A 16,844-nucleotide genomic window follows, 5' to 3' on the forward strand; every position below is an offset into this window, starting at 1 on the left:
GCCTGCTTCCGCTCTGCGGGCCAAGCCCAGCTTGACTCTCATTGGCTCACGGAGGTAAGTGACAGACTTCAGAGCCAATGGCTGGTAAAAGCTGCCCGCCGCCCGCCTAGTACGACTGCGGCACGTTGGGCAGCAGACCCACGGGAGTTAAGGGCGAGCTGCCGCTGCCACAGACTAAAAAGAAGGACAGGCAGCACTCGTCCCTGGGGCCGCTCGTAGCCGACCCCTTAGTCCTTTGTGTCCCCCAGATGCTTCTAATATGGGCTCCGCGGCCCCGTGCGAGCTTGCGGGGGGCGGACCAACCTCCGTTTCGAGCCACGCCCGCCGGGAGTTTGGCCCACTCCCCGCCCGGGGCCGCCTCGGCCTAACGGAGGCCTCGGGACCGGTTCGACCGAGTTAGGACTGAACAGGCCGCGGCCGGAATTGCCCGAACCCAGGTGAGCACGTCCATGGCCGCCCGCCCTGCGCGGGAAGGTCACGCCGCTCTCCGGCGATTGGCCCCGGGGAGGCTTCCGAAGCCAATGGGCGCTTGGCTCAGGGCGCGGCTCTTCAAACCTTTCCTTCCTGGCTGCCTTCCGAGTCAAGTTGCGGCTGTCGACCGGTTCCTGGTGGCTGCCCTGCCTCCCGGCCTTTCCTCCCTCTAGACGGCCCATCGGATCGAGCTGCCTGTGGAGGTGGAGGACACAGGGTCAGGATTAAGGTCAGAGGCCTTCTTGGACTGGGATTGGCCCAGAAGGGGTAGGAGCCCAGGCCTGGGTCAAGGAGAGACTGCAGGATCTGGCTTCAAAGACTTAAAAATTCCAACGATATTCTGATTACGCCGAACATGCTGTACGCAGAAAGGGGCAGCACCGTGTCACTTGACTGTGTTTCTGTCTCCCCATTTATGAGTGAGGGCCTTGAAAGCAGACAGCGGTGCTTCTCATTGACTTAGAATAAGGGATCAATGCAGTCCATGGGGTCCATAGGGTCGCAGAGTCTGACATGACTTAGCGACTGAACGACAAAAAGGCTCAATAGATGCGTGTGAGATGAATAAATGAGCAGACAAGGTCCAGTTGAAATTGTGTTTAGATAGGGCCCTAAAAACCCAGTGGCCATTTAAAAAACTTTTATCAATTCTTAAATACTGGATTTAATAAGCTGACACTGTGCTTACCATGCTATGTGCCAGCACTTGAAACCTTCTGTTCATAGAAATTCCACAAGGTAGGTACAAACATCACCCTTCCCTGCTGCCCAGCTTTGTACAGCTGAAGAAACTGAACTGGATTGAGAAGAGCTAGTCAGTTGGCTAAGGACACAGGCGTTGCTAGCTGCAGAGGCAAACATGTGAACCCTGGAACTGGTCCTACCCCTTACAGGGCATCGTCTTTGCCTTTCACTGGTGGGAAATGATGCATCTTGAGTTCAGCTTTGTGCCCCTCTCAATGCTGTTACCTGCTTATATAAGGATCAGTTTCTCTCGGAGTCTCCACGGTCAAACGGAGACGATTCTAGTTCCCAGGATTACATGGGATAATGTGTCTGACATTGGGAATTTGGAGTGGGAAGGATTCAGATTCCTAGTCTGATGCCTAAAGGAAAGACTATTTAACTACCTCGTGCCCATTTTGTGGGACAGTGAATATGCTTGAGTCAAAAGAGCTCAGGGAAAGGGCCCCACTCACAGCTCCGAATCGTTCTAAGTCTGGTAAGGAAGCCCACTCACCGAACGTCGGTGGAATGCACGGCGTGTGCCTCTGAGGCTAGAAGGGTGGCTTTTCCTCCTTTTTACCCTTAAGGCAGCTGCAGTGTCTCGAGGTGCTCGTCTTGAAGAGTCTCTCCGGCTTCTTTCCCTAACCCTCCGTATCGCCGGCCGCTGCAGCCAGGTCGCAGCCAGCCGAGAGCGCTGCGGGGCATGGACGAGGAGCGTGGCGGGACCTGGTTCGGCTTCGGTTTCTGCGGCTTCGGGCAGGTGCTGGGCGCGGGGCTCGGGCGTCAGGTACACAGCCCCGAGCCGCTGAGGACGCCCGGCGGCAGCCTCGACGTCTGCCGCGTGAGCGCGAGCTGGAGCTACACTGCCTTAGTGACCCGTGAGCGCCCCTCTCCGCCCCCGCCCCCGGCCCCCGGCCCACGCGCCGCCCCTCCGTCCCCAGCCGGCTCTCCGCCCCCCGCAGGTGGAGGCCGGGTGCAGCTGTCGGGCGCGGCGGGCGGCGCGGCAGGCGGATGCACGGACGCTTGGGCGTCGGAGGAGCTCCTGGTGCTGCTGCGCGCGGGGCAGGGAGCCGGGGCGGAGCTGCAGGCCTGGGCGCCCGGTTCGGCGCTGCGCGGGGAACCCCTCTGGGTCCAGGCCGTGCAGGAGGCGGAACCCGGACCCAGCCGTGATGAGACCCAGGCGGGGCCGCTGCCGCTGCTGCCCTGCGCTCGCGCCTACGTGAGCCCGCGGCCGCCCTTCTACCGGCCTCTGGCCCCCACGCTGCGGGCGCGTCGGCTGGAGCTGGGCGCCGAGCACGCGTTGCTGCTGGGCGCCGCGGGCCAGGTGTTCTCCTGGGGCGCGGGCAGGTGAGTGGGGCTTGGCCAGGTGGGCCCGCTGGGCTTTTGCTGGGATGCCGGGGTTGAGGGCTCGGTACATGTGACCTCGGAGTAGGAGGTCAGCATACGGGGGCAGGAAGGAGTGATTGGGCAAGGACAGGGAGGAGACCTCTTCGTGTGAGCGTAGCTGACTGGGACCTCCTTTGTTCAGGCATGGACAGCTGGGCCACGGGACCCTGGAGCCAGAGCCAGAGCCCAGGCTGTTGGAGGCGCTGCAGGGCCTACCCATGGCTGAAGTCGCTGCAGGTGGCTGGCATTCTGTGTGCCTGAGTGGTGAGTGACCTAGGGCTTTTCCAAAACCAGCTCAGGGTCTCGCAGGCGCCAAACCTTACTCCTCCTCTCCCCATCTGATGTGTGGCCTAGCCAGGCCTCATTCCAAGCTCATCCCGCATCCATCAACCCAGTCATTCCTGACTCCCAAATGCCTCAGATTCAGCCCCCCCGCCATCACCACCCTCACAATCCGGACTGTTGGCAGTTGTTTCCCGTCTTCTGGTCTCACTACCCCTCCCATCCATTGCCTCCAGCCAGGGCTGTCATTTTGGTCCCCAAGGGAGAATGGAGAGGTGAGGGGCAGCCGAGACAAGGACGGAGAAGAAAGGCAGCAGCTGCCCAGGTGGCCGTAATGCATGGCACAAGGTGGACACTGGGAGGCCCACCCGGAGGAGGATGGTGGTCAGTGTGAGCTCTGGTGGTGCTGTGGCTGGTCACCCAGGATGGGAATGAGCGTCACTTGAGATTGTGTTCACCCCTCTGGCGGGAGATCCAGTGCAGCTGATAGCTAGGCTGTGGGGTGGGGCTGGTGGCAGATGATTTTTGCAAGGATCTGCATCAGGGGCTCTGACCGCTACTTATATTGTTACCGACCAGGTCAGGCCACGCAGCCAGCCAAACACTGAGACACCAAGATTGCCAGCCAAGAAAGAGTTTATTCACAAGGCAGCCAAGCGAGGAGATGGGAGAATAAGCCTCCAGTTTGCCATCTTGAAGGGTTTGGGTTATTTATGGCATAAGCCAGGTGGTCTTAGGCATAGAGAAGGGTGATTGGAGGTAGGGAAGAGGGTGAGGTAATCAGTGTTATGAGCAGGCATACCTGAGTCAACATGATTTTGCAGATTTCAAAGTGGAGGCACTTTGGGACTTCCCTGGCAGTCTAGTGGTTAGGACACAGAGCTTTCACTGCTGGGTTCAATCCCTGGTCAGGGAACTAAGATCCCACAAGCCACGCAGGCAGCGGGGGGGAAAAAAAAAGGAGGCAATTAGCATGATCTGAGGGTGGAGTTCTCCAGCCTTCTGATATCAGAATGCCACTCATTGGCCCTGTGCACAGGCCCAGGTTTAGGGTCAGTGGTCCCATCTAGTCTCCAGCTGGCTTTTGCTGGGCAGGCGCTGACTCCCAAGTTCCTGTGAAATACCTGGGTTGTATGAAATTGTATGCAATTAAAGGGAAAAATAGAAAAATAACCAAAGTGAACTTAATGAAGGCACTTTACAAGCAAAGGGGTTTTAATAGTGTGTTCCTCATCTGTTCTCCAAGGAAAGTTCAAGAATTTCTGTTAGTTATCACCTTCTGTTAATTCCATGGAGCATGGTTTCACCCGGGATCTTTAAAAATGACTTAGGCCTGCACTCTCCCCTCCTTATTCTAATGGGCCTGGGCTGGCAGCCAGGCTTGAGAACTACTGAGCAGGAGGAAAAAGCCGAGAGGACCAGAAAGTGAGCGCAGTGGGAAGTCTCGCACTAAGGTCCAGAAGGAGTTTGTGGCCTCGGTGTTGTGTGGTTGGAGCGCTGATGCTTCAAACCAGACCTCCCAGGTTCACATCAGCATCACTCTGCCCCTCGTGGTCTTGGGCAGAAACCTCACTGCTCACATTTCTCTGGAGTAAAGTGGGGATATGGTGCTTAAAACACTGGCACGGATTAAACACTTGATAAAAATCAGCTGCTACTGTTGGTGAATTTTTAGCGTTAGGGCTCTTGCTCCAGTCAACAAACTATATAGTGTTGTGGGAGGACGCAAGCAATGTCGAGAGCTTCTAGAGGCCTTCAGGGATGGGGGAGGGTGTAATGGGTCAACTCTATGGCGACAGATGGAAACCGACCTTTTGGTGATAAGCTAACTGGAGTGCATCCAGAAGTCAAAATATACATAATGTTGTATACATGAAACTTATACAAAAAGTCTTATGCTGTGTCAATTAAAAAAAAACACATTTTTTTAAAAAGATCTTCAGGACCAGTGATGGGTAGGGCTGAAGAAAGGAGCCTAGGCTCAGTGAATGTGAAAGAAAGATACTAGGGAACTTCCAGGGACTCATTTCCAAATTGCATGTTGTAGGTGGGGGCTGGGAATTAACAACAAAGGGGAAAAGTGACCCTGGAGAGGAAAGCCTAGTAAGAGGTGTCCTTTAAGAATAGGGTGACCGAGTACACTTAAGAGGGAAAGGCCCTGCTGAGACAAGGAAGCTGCTGGGCCATGGGGGAGGTACTTAATCTGGAACGCTGACTTGGGTGGGGCAGGCAAGTGTTGTCTCTCGGGAGCCACACTCCTGTAGGGAGCGTGGGTGGATGCAGGGGTGATCTGAGTCTGTTTAATGGGACCCTATTCTCTCTGTCTCAGAGACAGGAGATATTTATATCTGGGGCTGGAATGAATCAGGGCAGCTGGCCCTGCCCACTAAGAGCCTGGCAGAAGATGGAAAGACAACTGCAGGAGAAGGTGAGGGTCAGTTTTATTAAAAATCTCTTATTAAAGTACAATTGATTTGCAGTGTTGCGTTACTTTGTGCCATATGGCCACGTGATTCAGTTATACCTACACATATTCTTTTTTATATTTTTTCCATTACAGTTTATTGCAGGATATTGAGTAAAGTTTCCTGTGCTATAGATTAGGACCTTATTGTATTTTCCATTCTATGTATAATAGTTTGCATCTGCTAACTCCAAACTCCCAATCCATCCCTCCCGCTCCTCCTTGGCAACCACAAGTCTGTTGGTGAGAGTCAGTTGTTGATTTCCACACATTTCTGTCATTCCTGCCTCCTGGCCGTAGGCTGGCTTGAGAGCTACAGGGCTCAGAAAGGGTATGTGATATCCTTGGGACCCCAGGACACACCGAAGGACTCTGAGCCCCTTATGAGAGGGAACACAGCAAGGCTGATGCCAGTGTCCTCACGGCACACCCCATAAGCCTGTCAGCTCCAGCACTTCCCAGGGAATTCGGGGTTGGAAGCGACAGCTTTGGAGCTAGAGTAGGGGCTTCAGCTATTGTGTGTATGAATGAGGTGTTTTTTTTTTTAATTATTTTTTATGATCGAGGTGTAGATCAGGTCTCAGTGAGTGTTCACCATCATTATCATCATAACTCTTACTGCCTCTCTGAAGCCTCAGGACTGGATGAAGATGGTTCCGAAGTGAAGAGAGTCTCTGCGGGTGAGGATGGAGCCCCCGCCCCCTTCATAGCGGTCCAGCCATTCCCAGCTTTACTGGACCTCAGCCCGGGCTCAGAAGCAGTCAAGGTCAGCTGCGGATCCCGGCACACAGCAGTGCTGACAAGTGAGTGGGGCCAGGTTGGTTGATTCAGGATGGAGCAGGAAGCCCCCTCTGCCCACTGTCTAGCTGGTGGCTGCAGGAAAGGGTGTGGTCACTTCAAAGACTAGCAGCCTCACTCCCTTGGGCCTTGCACAGAGGCTACCCAGCCTGTCAGGCCCCGAAGGTTCTTCTGGAGGGAGGCTAGTGTTTGCCAGCCTTGCATCCGATGAGGGTCTGCCCAGCCCTGCTCCTGAGACTCCAAATTTAGCTGTGAGTCATAGCCGTTGGGCATATAGGAAGGTGAACTTTTTCAGTCTGGATCCTTTACCACCCCAAATGTGACTAGCATGTGTGCATGCCGCGTGCTAAGTCACTTCAGCCGTGTCAGACTCTATGCAACTCTCTTTGAGACTCTAGCCTGCCAGGCTCCTCTGTCCATGGGATTCTCTGGACAGAGGAGTGGGTTGCCATGCCCTTCTCGAGGGGATCTTCCTGACATGTGACTAGACTGTTGTTAAAAAGGGAGAGAGAATATGTGTTGCTCTGTCAAGCAAATCGCACGATGACCACAGTGAGCTGGCTATGGGTTGTGGCAGGCTGGCAACAGCCCCTTTACTGTCCTTTCGGTTGCAGGGACGGGGGAGCTCTACACCTGGGGCTGGGGTAAGTAAAGGGTTTGCTCTTGTGATGCTTAAACTAAGGGGAGGGAAAGACCTGCGGGTAGAGGGCAGGTGACAACAGCTGTGAAGAGAAGCAGAAGCAGAGGTCTCAGCATGACCGCTGGACTGAAAAGCCGTCTGTTCCCTTCTCTGGAACAGCTCTAGGCATGCTCAGAGGGGCAGAGCTCAGAGAAACAGGAGGTATCAGTATTTCCCATCTACCTTTCTGAAAAAGTGTGTGTCCCAAGGGACTGTTTCGCCAGCATTTCTGAGACCTCTTTTGGTCTGGCCCTGGGAAGAGAAAAAGGTAGAATGAAAATCTCTGGGCATCTGAGCTTAGGAGTGGGGAGCCTCGAGGATTTGCCAGGCTCTCTGGTGCTGATCTGAACTCACGGAGCAGACACCAATGGAGTGGTGGCCTAAGCCCAGCACTTCAGTCGATGGGCTGGTTTTCCTTCCTGGAGAGGAGAAGCCACAGGGTCCAGCAGAGGATGGCAAAGGGGCTCATTTCACTTCAGGTAAATATGGACAGCTTGGCCACAAGGACACAACCTCTTTGGACCGGCCTTGCCGTGTGGAGTACTTTGTAGATAAGCAACTCCAAGTAAAAACTGTGAGCTGTGGGCCCTGGAACACCTACGTGTATGCTGTGGAGAAGAAGAGCTGACCTATGGATAAGGGCATAAAATAACAGTAGAGTGGAAAATTATACAGCCAACACCTGTGAAACTCCCCATGGGGCAAGGAAAACCACTGCCAGCACCCGGAGGCCTCACCTTTGCCCCTCCCGGTCACAGCCCTCTTGCTCCACCTTAGAGCAGGCAGTATCTTCAACTTTGTGCTCCCACTAGAAACACCTGGAGGGAACTCCCTGGTGGTCCAGTGGTTAGGACTCTGTTTCCACTGCTGAGGGAGCAGATTCAGTCCCTGGTCAGGGAACTAAGATTCCACAGGCTGCAGGGTTTGGTGTGCCCCACACTCCCAGAACAAAAGAGAAACACCTGGAGATCTGTAACTGGATGCCTAGAAACGCCATCATGAAGAGAAAGTGAAAGTCGCTCTCCTCATCTTGTAAGTCTGAAACTCTACAGCTATTAAATAACTCCTCATTCTCCATACCCCCTGACAACTATCATTTTACCTTTTGTCTCTCTTTGTGATCTTGACTACTCTACCTAATATAAGTGGAATCATACAGAATTTGTCTTTTTGTGACTGGCTTATTATCAGTTAGCATAATGCCCTCAGGGATCATCCATGTTGTAGCATACTGCACAATTTCCTTCCTTTCTAGGCCTTATTAATATTCCATTGTATGTATAGGCACGTTCGGTTTATCCAGTCATTGGTTGATGGACACTTGGGTGGCTTTCATATTTTAACTGTTGCGAATAATGCTACTGTGAACATGGATTTACAAATACCTCTTTAAGACTCTGCCTTTAATTCTTTTGGATATATACTCTGAAGTGGAATCACTGAGTCATATGGTAATTCCATTTTTAATTTTTTGAGGAGCCTACATTACTGTTTTCCACAGTGACTTTAACATTTTACAATCCCACCAATAAATAGTGCACAAGGGTTCCAATTTCTCCATATCCTTACCCAACACTTTTTTTGCTTTTTTAAAAAAAATATGTATTCTTGGCTACGCTGGGTCTTCTTCATTGCTGTATGTGGGTTTTCTCTAGTTGTGGTGAGCGGGGGCCACTCTCTAGTTACGGTGTGTGGGCTTTTTGTTGCCGTGGCTTCTCTTGTAGAGGCTGGGCTCAGTAGTTGTGGCACACGGGCTTAGTTGCTCCACAGCATGTGGAATCTTGCCAGGTCAACTACTGGACCACCAAGGAAGTCCAATTTTTTGCTTCTTTGACAATAGTCATCCTAATGGGTATAAAGTGGTTATCTCATTGTAATTTTGATTTGCTATTTCCCTAAAGATTTAGTGATGTTAAGTATCTTTTCATGTGCTTATTGGCCATCTTATTTGGAGAAATGTCTATTCAAGTCCTTTCCCCGTTTTGAATCAGGTTGTGTGTGTGTGTATGTTGTTTTCTGAGTTCTCTATATATTCTAGGTATTAATCCCTCATCAGACTGATTTGGAGAAGGCAATGGCACCCCACTCCAGTACTCTTGCCTGGAGAATCCCATGGACAGAGGAGCCTGGTGGGCTGCAGTCCATGGGGTCGCTAAGAGTCAGACACGACTGAGCGCCTTGACTTTCACACACTGGAGAAGGAAATAGCAACCCACTCCAGTGTTCTTGCCTGGAGAATCCCAGGGACGGGGGAGCCTGGTGGGCTGCCGTCTGTGGGGTTGCACAGAGTCGGACACAACTGATGTGACTTCAGCAGCAGCAGCAGCAGCCTGATTTGGAAATATTTTCTCCCATTCTGTTGGTTGCTTTTTCACTCTGTTGATAGTGTCTCTTTTGCTTAAATATTTGTTCTTCGGTTGCATTGGGTCTTAGTTGTGGCTGTTGGGCTCAGCAGTTCAGTGCATGGGCTCCAGTTGTCTTGACACATGGGCTGAGCTGCTCCATGATATGTCGGATCTTAGTTCTCAGACCAGGGATCGAACCTGTGTCCTCTGCATTGTTTTTAATTTTCATGAAGTCCAGTTTGTCTATATTTTTTTTGTTGCCTATGCCTTTGGTGTCATGTCTAAGAAATTATTGCCAGATTCAGTGTCTTGAAGCTTTCGTTCTAAGAATTTAATTTTTTAGAGCTTATATTTAGGTCCGTGATCCATTTTGAGTTAAATTTTTGTGTACGAGGTAGGGGTCAAATTTCATCCTTTTGTATGTGGATATCCAGTTTTCCCAGCACCATTTGTTGAAGACTGTCCATTCCCCAATGAATGGCCTTGGCACCCTTGTCAAAAATCATCTGCTTATATATTCAAGGGTTTATTTCTGGGCTTTTAATCTATTCCTTTGATCTATATGTCTCTCTTTTTTATGTCAACACTGGCTTGATTACTATAACTTTGCAGTAGGTTTTGAATCTAGGATGTATGTTCTTTTTCAAAGTTGTTTTGCCTGTTTGAGGTTCCTTGAGATCCCATGAGTTATAGGACTTTTCTATTTCTGCGTAAAGGTTCTTGAGAATTTAGGGATTGCTAGAATCTGTAGATTGCTTTGGGTGCTACTGATATTTTAACAACATTAAGTCTTCCAATCCATGATCATGGGGTGTGTTTCCATTTATTTATGTCTACAACTTCTTTCAGCAGTGTTTTGCACTGGGTTGGCCAAAAAGTTTTGTTTTTTTTTTTTTAACATTAATGGAAAAACTCAAATGTGCTTTTTGGCTAACCTAACAGTTTTCATCGTACATGTCTTTCACCTCCTTAGGTAGTTCAGTTCAGTCACTCAGTCATGTCCAATTTTTTGCAACCCTATGGACTGCAGCACGCCAGTCCTCCCTGTCCATCACCAACTCCCGGAGCTTGCTCAAACTCATGTCCGTCAAGTCGGTGATGCCATCCAACCATCTCATCCTCTGTCATCCCCTTCTCCTCTCACCTTCAATCTCTCCCAGCATCAGGGTCTTTTCAAATGAGTCAGTTCTTCGCATTAGGTGGCCAAAGTATTGGAGTTTCAGCATCAGTTGAGGACTGATTTCCTTTAGGATGAACTGGATGGATCTCCTTGCAGTCCAAGGAACTCTAAAGAGTCTGCTCCAACACCACAGTTCAAAAGCATCAATTCTTCAGCGCTCATCTTTCTTTACAGTCCAACTCTCACATCCATACATGACTACTGGAAAAACCATAGCTTTGACTAGACGGACCTTTGTTGGCAAGGTAATGTCTCTTCTTTTTAATATGTTGTCTAGGTTGGCCATAGCTTTTTTTCCAAGGAGCAAGCGTCTTTTACTTTCATGGTTGCAGTCACCATCTGTAGTGATTTTGGAGACCCCAAAAATAAAGTCTGTCACTGTTTCCCCATCTATCTGCCATGAAGTGGTGGTACCAGATGCCATGATCTTAGTTTTCTGAATGTTGAGTTTTAAGCCAACTTTTTCATTCTCCTGTTTCACTTGGATCACTCTTCTTTGCTTTCTGCCATAAGGGTGGTATCATCTGCATATCTGGGGTTATTGATATTTTTCCCAGAAGTCTTGATTCCAACTTGTGCTTCATCTAGTCCAGCATTTCTCATGATGTACTCTGCATATAATTAAATAAGCAAGGTGACAATATACAGCTTTGACGCACTTCTTTCCAGATTTGGAACTAGTCTGTTGTTCCATGTCCAGTTCTGTTGCTTCTTGACCTGCATATAGATTTCTCAGGAGGCAGGTAAGATGGTCTGGTATTCCCATCTCTTGAATTTTCTAGTTTGTTGTGATCCACACAGTCAACGGCTTTGGCATAGTCAATAAAGCAGAAATAGATGTTTTCAGGAACTTTCTTGCTTTTTCAACGATCCAATAGACGTTGGCAATTTGATATCTGGTTTCTCTGCCTTTTATAAATCCAGCTTGAACATCTGGAAGTTCACGGTTAACGTACTGTTGAAGCCTGACTTGGAGAATGTTGAGCATTATTTTGCTCGTGTGTGACATGAGTGCAATTGTGCGGTGGTATGAGCATTATTTGGCATTGCCTTTCTTTGGGATTGGAATGAAAACTGACCTTTTGCAGTCCTGGCCACTGCTGAGTTTTCCAAATTTGCTGACATACTGAGTGCCACTTTCACAGCATCATCTTTTAGGATTTGAAATAGCTCAGCTAGAATTCTAATCACCTCTACTAGATTTGTTCATAGTGATGCTTCCTAAGGCCCACTTGACTTCGCATTCTAGGATGTCTGGCTCTAGGAGAGTGATCACACCACTGTGATTATCTGGGTCGTGAAGATCTTTTTTGTATAGTTCTTCTGTGTATTCTTGCCACCTCTTAAGAATATCTTCTGCTTCTGTTAGGTCCATACCATTTCTGTCTTTCATTGAGCCCATCTTTGCATGAAATGTTCCCTTGGTATCTCTAATTTTCTTGAAGAGATCTCTAGTCTTTCCCATTCTATTGTTTTCCTCTTTCTTTGCACTGATCACTTAGGAAGGCTTTTTTATCTCTCCGTGCTATTCTTTGGAACTCTGCAATTAACCTCCTTGGTTATTTGCTAAGTATTTTAGTCTTTTTGATGCCATTAGAAATGAAATCATTTTTGTAATTTCCTTTTCAGATTGTTCACTGTGCATAGAAATACAACTGATTTTTGTGTATTGACTTTGTATCCTGCTACTTTGCTGAAGTCATTTATTAATTCTAACAGCTTTTTGGTAGTCTTTAAGATTTTTTACATATAAGATCACTCACCTGCAAACATAATTTTACTTCTTTCTTTCCAATTTGAATGCCTTTTATTTCTTTTATAGCCTAATGGCTCTGACTATGTTGATTAAAAATGTTGAAAGTGGACATCCTTGCCTTGTTCTGATCTTAAAGCAAAAGTAATTGAGTATTATGTTCACTATGGGCTTGTCATATATGGCTTTTATTGTGTGGAAGTAGTCTCCTTTTCTATTTTATTGAGTTTTCATCATGAAAGATTGTGGAATCTTTCTTTTTCTACATCAACTGAAATGATCAGTTGGGGAGTTAAAGCATAACACATGCTCAGGGTTGGCTATCTGCTCAAAAATGCCAGAGAAAATACTTAAGTTTTCATTTCTGCCTAGAATTCAGGCTCCACACAGCAAGAACCGAAGGCTAAGTAAGGCACAGTCGTATATGGCCTGAAAGTCTCTCAGTTGTGTCCGACTCTGTGACCCCATGGACTGGATATACAGTCCGTGGAATTCTCTAGGTCAGAATGGCCTAGCTAAGCATTAAAGACTTGCTCCAACAAAATGAATATATATTTTCCCCTCATTTTTCTTTTAGTAAGTGAGTTTAGCAAGTTGTAGGATACAAGAGCAATATACAAAAGTCAACTATATATGGACCCAAGTAACAACCAGAAATTCTAATTAAAAGATACCATTTACAATAGCATCAAGATATGAAATACTTAGGGATAAATCTGACAAAGATGTGAAATATTTGTATGCATGACCTATAAAATACTGCTGAGAGAAATTAAAACCGAAATGAATGGAGAGAGATGCCTTGTTTGTGGGTTATTAGTTCTCCCCTAGTTGGTCTACAGGTTCAATGCAATGCCAATAAAAATTCTACCAGATTTTTCTGTAGAAATTGACAAGCTTTTTCCCCTAAAACTCATACAAAAATGCAAAGGACCTGTAACAGACAAAATGATGTTTAAAAGCACAAAGTTGGAAAGTTAACATTACCTGATTTCAAGAATTCATATAAATCCTCATAATTAAGACAGGGTAGTACTGTCATTAGGACAGATAGATCAGTGGAACGGAAACTTAAGGAAAAGTTTAGCTTTTCAGCTAATGGTGCTAGACAACTGAATGAACTCAACAGGTACTTCACCAGAGAAGATAAGAATGATGGCAGAGAAGCATGTGAAAAGATGTTAAACAGAATTAAAAGAAAAAAAGTTAAACACCATCATTAGGAAAATACAAATTACAACCACATTGAGATACCATTTCACAGCTGCTAAAATCATAAAGACTGACCATACCAAGTGTTGAAGAAGATGTGAAGAAACTGGAACCCATCATGAGAATGTGAAATCAACCACTTTGGAAATCAGACTGGCAGTTTCTTAAAAAGTTAAACATACACCCACCATATGTAAGATCCAGCCATTTCACTCCTAGGTATTTACACAAAAGAAAATATAGCTGTACACAGAGACTAGCAATGAAAACTTGCGAGTTAGGCTTTTTGTTTCTCTCAGAAAACTTTTTCTCAGGACAAGAGATGTTCTTAATTTAGAAACACTCAAAGTAAAAATCATGCTCCTGACTAAAAATTTCTTGTATGTTCTTTTAGTCCTGTTTTTCAGACAAAAACCAACCAAAAAGTGATTGGGGAACAATGAAAACACCACTACAATAATTATTTCTGAAATATAAGTATACATTTTAATTTAAGAATATATTTTAAAATCAGTACATGTAGACGCATGACTAACAGACCAAATCCACACTTGTAAGCTTCCAAGAACCATTTACTGTGCTGACAGTAGTAGGGGTGCAGGCAGAGGGAGAATAAATAATAGTGCTTCGGGGAGCGCAGTAGTGATCGATAGGGTAGGCAAAGAAGGAGCCTCATCGTGGACGCTATGGCAGGAACAACTCCCCAGTACTGACATGTGCAAAGTTCCAGGTCTCCACGACAGGAATAGGAACGGCCCAACCCACCAAACAGCCTCCCTGCTTGGCTACCAAGTGCAGAGGGTAGAGGGACTCGGGCACAGGGGTGCAGGGATAGGGGAACTGGACCCAGAGAGTAGAGTTCAGACAAGCAAGTGTGTTCACACACCGGCCCCCCCGACCCACAGCATCGCCCCACATGACAAAACTGTACACGACTGAACAAAGGCACTCCCAGCCTCCCTGTCACCTCTTTGGCAGTGAGTCAGGCCATCCCAACTTCTGACACACAGACATCTTCATCAGGAGGAAGGCTGTCCTGTGTGGTGGGGACAGGCCTTTAGGTGAGAGCAAAGCTATTGAAGCTGTAGCATTAATTGAACATCCCTAAACAAAAAAGATGTTAATTGCTAACTATAAGTGTACAGACAAAAAACTGCTTCATGTCCCATACCCCAAGGATGGACACAGTCATTTTCCTACACAAAGGTGAAATATAACAAGCCCTTGATCATGCTTCAGCAAGTACAGTTATGGGGCAGGAAAAGAAATTCAGTTCCATATACTAAAATTTACACTTACTGCTATGAACTAAGTTTTAATGTATTTCTTGAGTCAAAATAAAACCAAATGTCTGAGGACGCACTAAGCTTATGATAGACTTTCAACTGTAACTCATTCACTTCTCTAAGTTAGACTCATGGTAATGGAACGTGTCCAGGCTTTCAAGCATCTAAACTGAAGAAACATTAAAGCCACCCTGTATAATTAGGCACAGAAAACTTCAGAGGGGTGACTGATCAGGGCTTCTCAGGACTGGATGTTGGTTGAATTGAGGATTCGGGAAGCAGCATCAGATTTGGAAGCCTTTGAAAGTTCGCGCTGTTGAAAAATAAATAACATCAATGGCAGTACTGCCCCCTCATGCATGCCCTACCCTGGTTAAGTAAGCACGAGTGAATGTCAGCACACGGCCCTCAGGGCTTTTCTCTAAGACGGTGGGCCCTAGCCCAGCACAGGCTGTGTTAGGAATCCAAGGGAACGGAATGCTTAGTCACAGATTAAGCAGGTACATATATGCCCCTTGATCGCTTTCCTCAGCCAGTCCATTCTGTTAAAACCTCACAGAAGAGAAATCCCTTAGACTTCACCAAGTACTCTGAGTTGTCAAGCTAGATAGGCAACAAGCTTTGGTCTTTTGAGCCCTTTATGAAACAACGGGCCAGAGTGTATATCTACCAATCCCTGGGGCTGAGGGCCTGTTAACCTGCTGGTGATGTCATCTCATGCTGGAGCACATGGTAATGAAGCAGAAGACAAAGCATGGCCGACCAGTGAGAAAGGACAGGTGTTAGCAGAGGTTAGTCTACTGGCTTCAGTGCTGCCTGGTGGAGCCTACAGCCACGACAGCCAAAAGCAGAAGAGCCTTCCTGACCGAGCCAAAGGCAGGTTTGTGTGAGCACCAAGTGGATGAAGTGGGGCTGGCTGAGCAAATAGGAAAGAGAAAGCTGGACTTTGTGGCCCACAGTCAGCTAGCCACAGTGACAAGTACCCACTTCTGTAGGTAGAACCACAACAGTCAAGTACTTGATAGGGACTTCTCTGGTAGATCAGTGGTTAAGACTGAACTTGAGGTTCAATCCCTGGTTGGGGAACTAAGATCCTACATGCCACACAGCACAGCCAAAAAAATAATAATAATAAAAACAGCTCTTAAAAAAAGTAACTTGACAAAAGTAAAAGAATATAAAGCGAGCTTCAGAGCTCAAAATGAGCTGTAGCCTTGGGCAGCTGTCACATTCTCTATTACTGCAGTAAGACAGTTGATGCCCTAGCCTTTCACTCAATATCCCCCACAGTGGTGAAGGATGGCCTTGCCTCTCAATCGTTAAATACTCAGGGAAGAGCGAACACATCACTAAGGAGCAGGCACTGCAGTTAAGTGTTGGTAAGTGTGAAGTAGGTTACTAGGAGCTGATGAGCATTGTGGGAAAAAAACAGCTTTCTTCCAATGCCTCCTATGTGCTTTAGCAGCTCAATGTGGTAGAAATAAGCAAAGGCAAAGAAATGAGCATGGGCTAGCCCAGAGCAGACAGAAGGTTGGCAGTGCAGCTCTGAGGGGTTAGTAAGACATATACTCCAGGAAATAATCAGCACACAGGCCAAGAACCTTTTAGGCAGCACACAGCTGGGGCTCCCCTCCCCATGTGATGGGGCCTCTCTTCTTTCTAGCACACTGGAGGCCCTTAATGTCACAACTGGGGAGGATCGAAATTCTCTGTTGTGAAGTCCAAGATAAAAAAACTTTGCCTAACTTTAGATGGGGCTGAGAATCCAAGTCTGAACAAGTTAATCGGCAGGTTAGTCTGTTTAGTCAGTCTGTTGGGAACTTAAGTCAGATATTTACTACTTTTGAAATCTATTAGGGATTCCTGCTTCCTTTGTTAAAAAAAAAAAGTCTTATGATAGTACAGCTAAGATTATTGGTTAGTGCAGCCCTGTGCCCACATGGGAATGAAGCCAGCAGGTGACAGATCAGCTTGGAAAAGGGACATGGGACATGCAGTGGTTGCCATACAGACCTGAAGCCCAACAGTGGAGCTGTCAGAGAGGGACGGATCCTTCTAAGAACAAAGAATTAAGACAATTACCAAGACTCCACCAAGAGAGCACCAGGGCAATGATTAGAAAGGTCACCTCCTGCAGCCAGGGAATGGTATTTCTTAAGCAGAAGGATCCAGGTTAAATGTCTGGTTGCTGCTGCCATATTTTTTCCTGTATACCACCCTTTAACCACCCCCACCTCATGCCATGGTCATGTCAGGAAAGGG

At 47.4% G+C, this 16,844-nt stretch overlaps 2 protein-coding genes across 9 annotated transcripts in view; one reads left to right on the forward strand and one right to left on the reverse strand.

Moving 5' to 3' along the window:
* Positions 1-16,844, forward strand: part of RCCD1 (RCC1 domain containing 1) — a 19,971-nt gene continuing 3,127 nt past the window's right edge. The window contains exons 1-8 of one of the 3 annotated variants that reach the window (XM_055417851.2): positions 22-437; positions 1,785-2,075; positions 2,160-2,544; positions 2,726-2,847; positions 5,195-5,293; positions 5,962-6,132; positions 6,742-6,771; positions 7,286-7,967. In XM_055417851.2, the coding sequence (XP_055273826.1) occupies positions 1,901-2,075; positions 2,160-2,544; positions 2,726-2,847; positions 5,195-5,293; positions 5,962-6,132; positions 6,742-6,771; positions 7,286-7,434 (1,131 nt within the window). In that variant the 5' untranslated portion in view covers positions 22-437; positions 1,785-1,900 and the 3' untranslated portion in view covers positions 7,435-7,967. Of the gene's footprint in view, positions 438-1,784; positions 2,545-2,725; positions 2,848-5,194; positions 5,294-5,961; positions 6,133-6,741; positions 6,772-7,285; positions 7,968-16,844 lie in introns of those variants that run through there. The other 2 variants (XM_088829616.1, XM_088829617.1) reach the window with 2 other exon arrangements.
* The window catches only part of PRC1 (protein regulator of cytokinesis 1), a 21,358-nt gene continuing 18,169 nt past the window's right edge, over positions 13,656-16,844 (reverse strand). For 2 of the 6 annotated variants that reach the window (XM_055417849.2, XM_055417846.2), the window contains exons 14-15: positions 16,596-16,637; positions 14,258-14,895 (exon numbers count right to left, since the gene is read on the reverse strand). In XM_055417849.2, the coding sequence (XP_055273824.1) occupies positions 16,618-16,637 (20 nt within the window). In that variant the 3' untranslated portion in view covers positions 14,258-14,895; positions 16,596-16,617. Of the gene's footprint in view, positions 14,896-16,002; positions 16,638-16,844 lie in introns of those variants that run through there. The other 4 variants (XM_055417848.2, XM_055417847.2, XM_055417850.2 and 1 more) reach the window with 3 other exon arrangements.

The sequence above is a fragment of the Moschus berezovskii genome, chromosome 21 (genome assembly GCF_049115385.1).
Source record: "Moschus berezovskii isolate FMDL1 chromosome 21, NW_MosBer_1.0, whole genome shotgun sequence".
NCBI classification, from domain to species: Eukaryota; Metazoa; Chordata; class Mammalia; order Artiodactyla; family Moschidae; genus Moschus; species Moschus berezovskii.